Here is a 6,436-nt window from a genome sequence, read left to right on the forward strand (position 1 = left end):
GTCCTGTATGGAAGTCTCATGATCACGACTGTTTATTTGAAAGAACACATTTAAATTTTTACCCATATGAGTTATTTAATTATTAAAGCAAAAGATAAATTACATTGCTAAATATATACAGCTTATTGATGCCTTCTTTTCTGCTGGGTTGGTGGACTCATGACCTGTAAGGAGTGACTGCCGTAACGTAGGAGCACTGGGTGTATCATTCCAGGACCCATAACCCTTATGATCCCAGGAAGACCTCATCAACATCTTAGTCAGTAAACCTACACCTCACCTGCCACATGACTAGGACCTTTTTTTCAAGTTCTAAGAATGAAATTCTCACTATGCTGCAGAGTTGAGGAACTTTCCAACCCAGGTCGTAAAAACATATTTTCCACACAGCATTTTTGGTTTAGAGACAGATTTTAATTTGGATTTCCCTGATTAATAGTGAAGTTGAGCATTGATTACTACTTCTTTATTTTAAACTTCTTAAATGTCTTAAAATGCAGAGCTTTTGTATTTTAAAAATCTCAAATATGTCTAATGAATATTTCTTCATTTAATTCACAAACCTCTTGGCTCTTAGGTCAGTGGGAGATCATTTTTGTGAATGAGAGGTAATCTGACTGGTGTTTTTCCCCTTCAGTATGACTCTTCAAATTCTGAGTGGTCAGTGTATTCAGCCCAATTGTGACACAATAATTGAATTGGTGAAATAAGAAGTATGAAGAGCATTTACAAGTGGGTTCATTCAGACTTAGAAACTGATTCCTTCAAATTTAATTAAAATCAACTTAACATCTTGCTTACACATGATCATATATGAGTCATGTATTTAACTTTTTAAAATTATACTTTGACCATTTTCGAGACCCATCAAGATATCCAAGTGGACTCACTTTCTGGAGCCTATAAGCTGTGTTTCCTAAGCAATGCTCTTCCTGGTATGTTTAAGCCCAGGCATGTCTCTTCTTGGTTCCCATAGTGAATTCCAAGCAACAAAAAAACTTTACCTTCACTGACACTCTGACCTCCATTTTGTTTTTCTGGTTTGGCGATTTGTTTGTTTCTGGTTCTTGGCTAAGTTTGGCTCCAATTCTGGTTCTAATGCTGGTTTTCTGATAGGTTTTATCTCATTGGTGGCAACAGAGAGTGTGAATTTGGTTTTATGAACTGATAATTTGTTATTTCCTATTGGGATGTGTTGAATTGTATCCCCCCAAAATTCATATGTTGAAGTCCTTACCCCCAGTACTTTAAAGTGTGAACTTATTTGGAAATAATGTCATTGCAGATGTCATGAGTTAAGGTAAGATGAGGTCATTAGGGTGAGTCCTAATCCAGTATGACTGGTGTCCTTTTAGAAAGGGGGAAATTTGAACACAGAGACAGACAATCACAGAGGGAAGGCAATGTGAAGAGACACAGGGAGAAGATAGCCATTTACACGTCAAAGAAAGATACCTGGAACTGATCCTTCCCTCACAGCCCTCAGAAGGAATCAACCCAGTCAACACCTTGACTTTGAATTTCTAGGCTCTAGAAACTGAGATAATAATTTTTATTGTTTAGGCTACCCAGTATGTGGTACTTTGTTATAGTGGCCCTAGCAAACGAGTACCAGATCTCCTCTCTATCAGATGAGAAATAATGGAGAATTTGGCTTATGGGTTTTTTTGTAAATCAATTTGCCTGTTTGTGTAAGAATATGCTTGGTTTCCACTGAAAGCAGAAAGGTTCTCTGAGATCCAATGTTTATATGTGTCTCCATTTTTGATGTCTTGGTAAATCTGATTCTACTGTTGGTCTGTAGGTGAGGTTGCAAAGCAATTTTGCAGTTTTATGTGTGGCTGTATTTCTGTAACTGAGAAAACTTTCACTCTCATTGTGTGAATGTGAAATATTTTCCTACTACAAGGAGATATTTATAACTTTTATTCAAAGCCTTTAAAGATAAAGAGGCTCTGTCAGAATTGGTTTATAGAGATGAATAAATGCTGACATGAATATGATATACCCCATACTCTAAAAAAATTTTAAAAGCTGTGCTTCTACTATTTTCCATGTGCTAGCTTTTCAGAAAAAAAATATTATGGAAATTACTAGTTGCAAAGCATTTTTGTATGAGAATCCAAATTCACATAATCAAAATTAGCTTTCGGACAATTCAGATTGATTTGATAATGTTTGTAATAAAACAGCTATAAGTCCTCTCCGTGATCTTATCAGTAAGCTATATAAAAGAAACATTTAAAAATATAAAAAATGCAAAATTTTGTGTTCAATTAATTCGAATAATACTCCTGACAGTTTTGTAGTGTATCCACTTAAACATAATGTCCTAAGCAATTTTAAGATCTTGGTTTAGTGTTAAGTACAGTAATTAGTGGATATTCTTTGGATAATTTTAAAATAGAATTGAATATTGAAACACTGGTCACTGTATGTATGTGTGTCCATGAGTGTGTATGTGTGTTTGTATGTGTGACTTTATTTATATCTTTATAAATTATCTGGATCTTTTGATCAAGGTACACATGTTTATTTTTGCTATTTTAAAGATAACATTTACTGCCTGTAAGAAGGTGTAAGTAGGATGTGTGTGGCTGTCAGGGGTTATATTTAGCGCGTTCATGAGCTCTCCTGGTTTACTAAAATGATTGTATATGATAGGCAATTCTCAATTAGCTTCAAGAACTCTCAATGAAATAGAAATTAGCTATGTTGATTAAAAGTCATAGTTAATATGTGTGACTGAGACTATACTAGAAGTAAAATGATCAAAAAATATTACTGACTATGCAAATAATAGGATCTGGTTTTGTTTATCAAGCAGTAAAAAATGTACATTTATCTGAAGACAAAATGTCATTCCAGAATGTGAAAGAGGATAGTAAAAGACAAAACTGAATGGATATAGAAAGCTGTAGATGGTTTTCAGGAAGTGTATTCTATTTGCTTTGGTGATATATATAACTTCAAATAATGAGTCTGAAAGGAAGCAATGATATATATTAAAATTTTGGCAAAATTTGCACAGCTCAGCTTTGATGGGCTTGTTTACATAAACTTACAAATGCTTTACTATCAAATACATATTAAAGGAAGACTAGAATCTGGTTTTCTCTGTTTGAATGATGCAGAAAATTTGTCTTAGTGTATTCACTCTGCTCTTAACTAGAGGCAGTACATATACTTCTATAGCTTCTGTGTAACTTTCTTTATAAACAGAGATTCTGTAGATCACAAGCTGTGTTGTAAACAGATGTTTTCAATAGAAGATAAGAGAAAAGGAAAGGAAAGAAAAAAAGAAAATTTCATAAAAAATAGATATTGTTACGTGAAACTTTGATTCAGTTCTTTATGGAGATGGGCAGAGTATACTACAACGTTTCTTACATTTCACACTGACTCGATACTGTGGGTCACTCTTTAAAAATGTGAAAGCCACAGCTCTAAGTGACACTGCCCTTGCCATTTAGCTTTTCTTCCTTCAATCACATACCACAGCTGAGGTTTATGGCCAAAACAATGAGTTATTCAAGTGATGAAACCTGTGGAGGAGACAATTTGTAATAATTATCATAGAACAATTTAAAAGGGACAGCAGTAGGGGCCGGCCCCGTGGCCGAGTGGTTAAGTGCGCGCTCCGCTGCAGGCGGCCCAGTGTTTCGTTGGTTCGAATCCTGGGCACGGACATGGCACTGCTCATCAGACCACGCTGAGGCAGCGTCCCACATGCACAACTAGGAGAACCCACAACGAAGAATACACAACTATGTACCAGGGGGCTTTGGGGAGAAAAAGGAAAAAATAAAATCTTTAAAAAAAAAAAAAAAAGGGACAGCAGTAATTTATTGTGATGGGTGTTAACTAGCCTTATTGTGGTGATTCATTTTTGCAATATATACAAATATTAAATCATTATGTTGCATACTTTAAACTAATGTAATGTATCAAGTATACTTCAGTGAAAAAAGAGAAGAAAAATAAATGAATAAAAGGAACAGCATTAAGGTAAATTTGAATTTGACAGAGCAGCAACTGAAGAGAAGTGGGAAAAGAAGGAAGAATGAAGGCACAGAAGAACGAGGATGGAAGCCTGAAAAAGGAGAGGGAAAGGGGGAAAACATCTTCCTAGCCCAGAGCCTGCGAGTGGCTGAGGAAAAATGAAGAGGAAGAAATAGGAGGAAAATGAGAATGAAAATTTAGTAGGTTTGAGTAGCACAATGGTAAACAGAGAGAAAAATCTTGGTGTTTTCCTTGTTCTTTTTGTCCCAAGAACAACTCATGTGACTTCTACCCAGAGACATGCACCCATAGGACTCCTGTATGTGTGTTCTCGAAGATTCTCTGTGTGCTCTCAGAGGTTCTGCCCTAGTTGCATAGTCCAGGCAGAGACTCAAAGGAGGGTAGAACGTGAGCAAGCTGCAGCACACAACATGAACGCTCAGTTCAGTCCTCCCTGAGCAAACCCCACTGAGCGCTGAATTCCTGTCTGTGAGACAGATGCCTGTTAAAGGGAGAGAGAGCTCTCCCTGTGCTGAAGGCCTTAAAAAAGCCTGTCCTCTTTTGTATTTTTGAAAATTATTTCATATACATATTATTCCTTAGGAATTGGGAGTCAAGATTATGATAATCTTTGATTATAAATATTTCATATGGAAATCTTTCTCTCTTTTCAGAAGTGAATTTCTCTCCCTTCAGAGTGAAAGACAAAATAGACTCAATATCAGTGTGTATAATCAAATCAAGGTGGTCCAAAGAAAAGTTTCTCTCTGATTTTGACCATGAATACTGAGTTTCAGTAATCAACAAGTGCTCTTCACAATACAGGTATCACTTAAGAGATCTTCCTGTAATTCACTAGCTGTCTGCATATTCTCCTCATTGCCACCTTCATTTCTTGATTCCTGAATGTGTAAATGAGAGGATTCAGGAAAGGAGTGAGAACTGCATCAAAGATGGCCAGAAACTTACCTACATGTCTGGAGGGAGATGGCCATGTATAGAAGAATATCAAAGGACCAAAGAACAGGAGCACCACAGTGATGTGAGCTGACAGTGTGGACAGAGCCTTTGATGAACCAGAGGAAGAATGTTTCTGAACAGTAAGAATGATGACAATATAGGAAATGACCAGTATGAAGAAGGAGGCAACAGAGATGAATCCACTGTTGGCTGTGACCATGTTCTCCAGTCGGTAGGTGTCTGTGCAGGCAAGTTTGATGAACTGAGGAAGGTCACAGTAAAAGCTGTCCAACACATTAGGACCACAGAAGGGTAAGTTTACTACAAAAGCCAATTGAACTGTGGAGTGGATAAGGCCAGTCATCCAGGCAGCCACTAAAAAGAAGATGCACATTCTTGGGCTCATGATGGTCAGATAGTGGAGGGGCTTACATATGGCAACATATCTGTCAAAGGCCATGGCTATGAGCAGTACCATCTCCACACCACCAATGACGTGGATGAAGAAGATTTGAGTGATGCAGCCTGTAAAGGAGATGACTTTACGCTTTCTGAAAAGGTCATAAATCATCTTTGGAGAAGTGACAGAAGAAACTGCCAGGTCAATGAAGGAGAGATTGGCCAATAGAAAGTACATGGGGGAGTGTAAGTGAGGGTCAGAAGTCACAGTGAGCATAATGAGGGAGTTTCCCATCATGCTTGCCACATAAAATGTGGAGGAGAGCACAAATAGGAGAAGTTGGATCTCCCAGGAATTGGTGAGTCCCAGGAACACAAACTCTGACACCACAGAGTGATTTGCTCCATCCATTGGCTCTGTCAGCATTGCTACCTGAAAAAAAGACAATAGAACAAAACGTCAGTTATGGTCATTACAATAATTATTAGGAATTAGGTCAAAGTTATGAAAGGCTACTTCTACTTCAGCATTAAAACTGATTTAATATACTCAGGCCTTTTAAATGAAATCACAGAGAAATTGGTGCTGGTCATATGGAGCTGTTCTTTATCACCAAGTGGTCTCTGCATTTAATACCCTCTTCTTCTTCCCAGGGTTGATGCCATGATCCTACTCATGAGACACAAGATGGTTAACATGAACAGGAATTCAACCCCAAACGTTTTGATGTTTAGCTTAAAACTAATATGATCTGGCCTCACTCATATGGAACTAATCACTATTGCAATCCCTTCCAAGCCCATAAACCCTCATCAGAAAGACAGACCCTTCTTCTCTTCCTTCCCAGTCCCCACCTTTGGGAAGCTATTCATTTAAAATGTTTCTTAAATATTTACCATATCTAAGAAGTCTTACTTTATTCTTCCTAGCATTCATTATTACTGTTATAACCGACAAGTTTTCTCTGCATTTAATACTCCTGTGCTTCCTCCCAGGGTAGATGTTATGATGTTCCTCATAAAATGCAAGATTGGTCAGCGTGGGTAATAGGAATTCAAATTATAAACAAATTAT

The 6,436-nt window shown here is 37.2% G+C and overlaps 1 protein-coding gene across 1 annotated transcript; it reads right to left on the bottom strand.

The window, feature by feature from the left end:
• Window positions 1-4,834: 4,834 nt before the first annotated feature.
• Window positions 4,835-5,773, bottom strand: LOC106835199 (olfactory receptor 4F3/4F16/4F29-like). Its single transcript, XM_014847373.3, has one exon. It carries the CDS (start codon window positions 5,771-5,773, stop codon window positions 4,835-4,837), a length of 939 nt encoding a protein of 312 aa, XP_014702859.3.
• Window positions 5,774-6,436: the final 663 nt, after the last annotated feature.

The sequence above is a fragment of the Equus asinus genome, chromosome 2 (assembly GCF_041296235.1).
Source record: "Equus asinus isolate D_3611 breed Donkey chromosome 2, EquAss-T2T_v2, whole genome shotgun sequence".
Classification (NCBI taxonomy): Eukaryota; Metazoa; Chordata; class Mammalia; order Perissodactyla; family Equidae; genus Equus; species Equus asinus.

What these genes read in the sequence shown, in the direction of transcription:
- LOC106835199 (XM_014847373.3), bottom strand. Translation starts at nt 5,773, where the DNA reads ATGGATGGAGCAAATCACTCTGTGGTGTCAGAGTTTGTGTTCCTGGGA.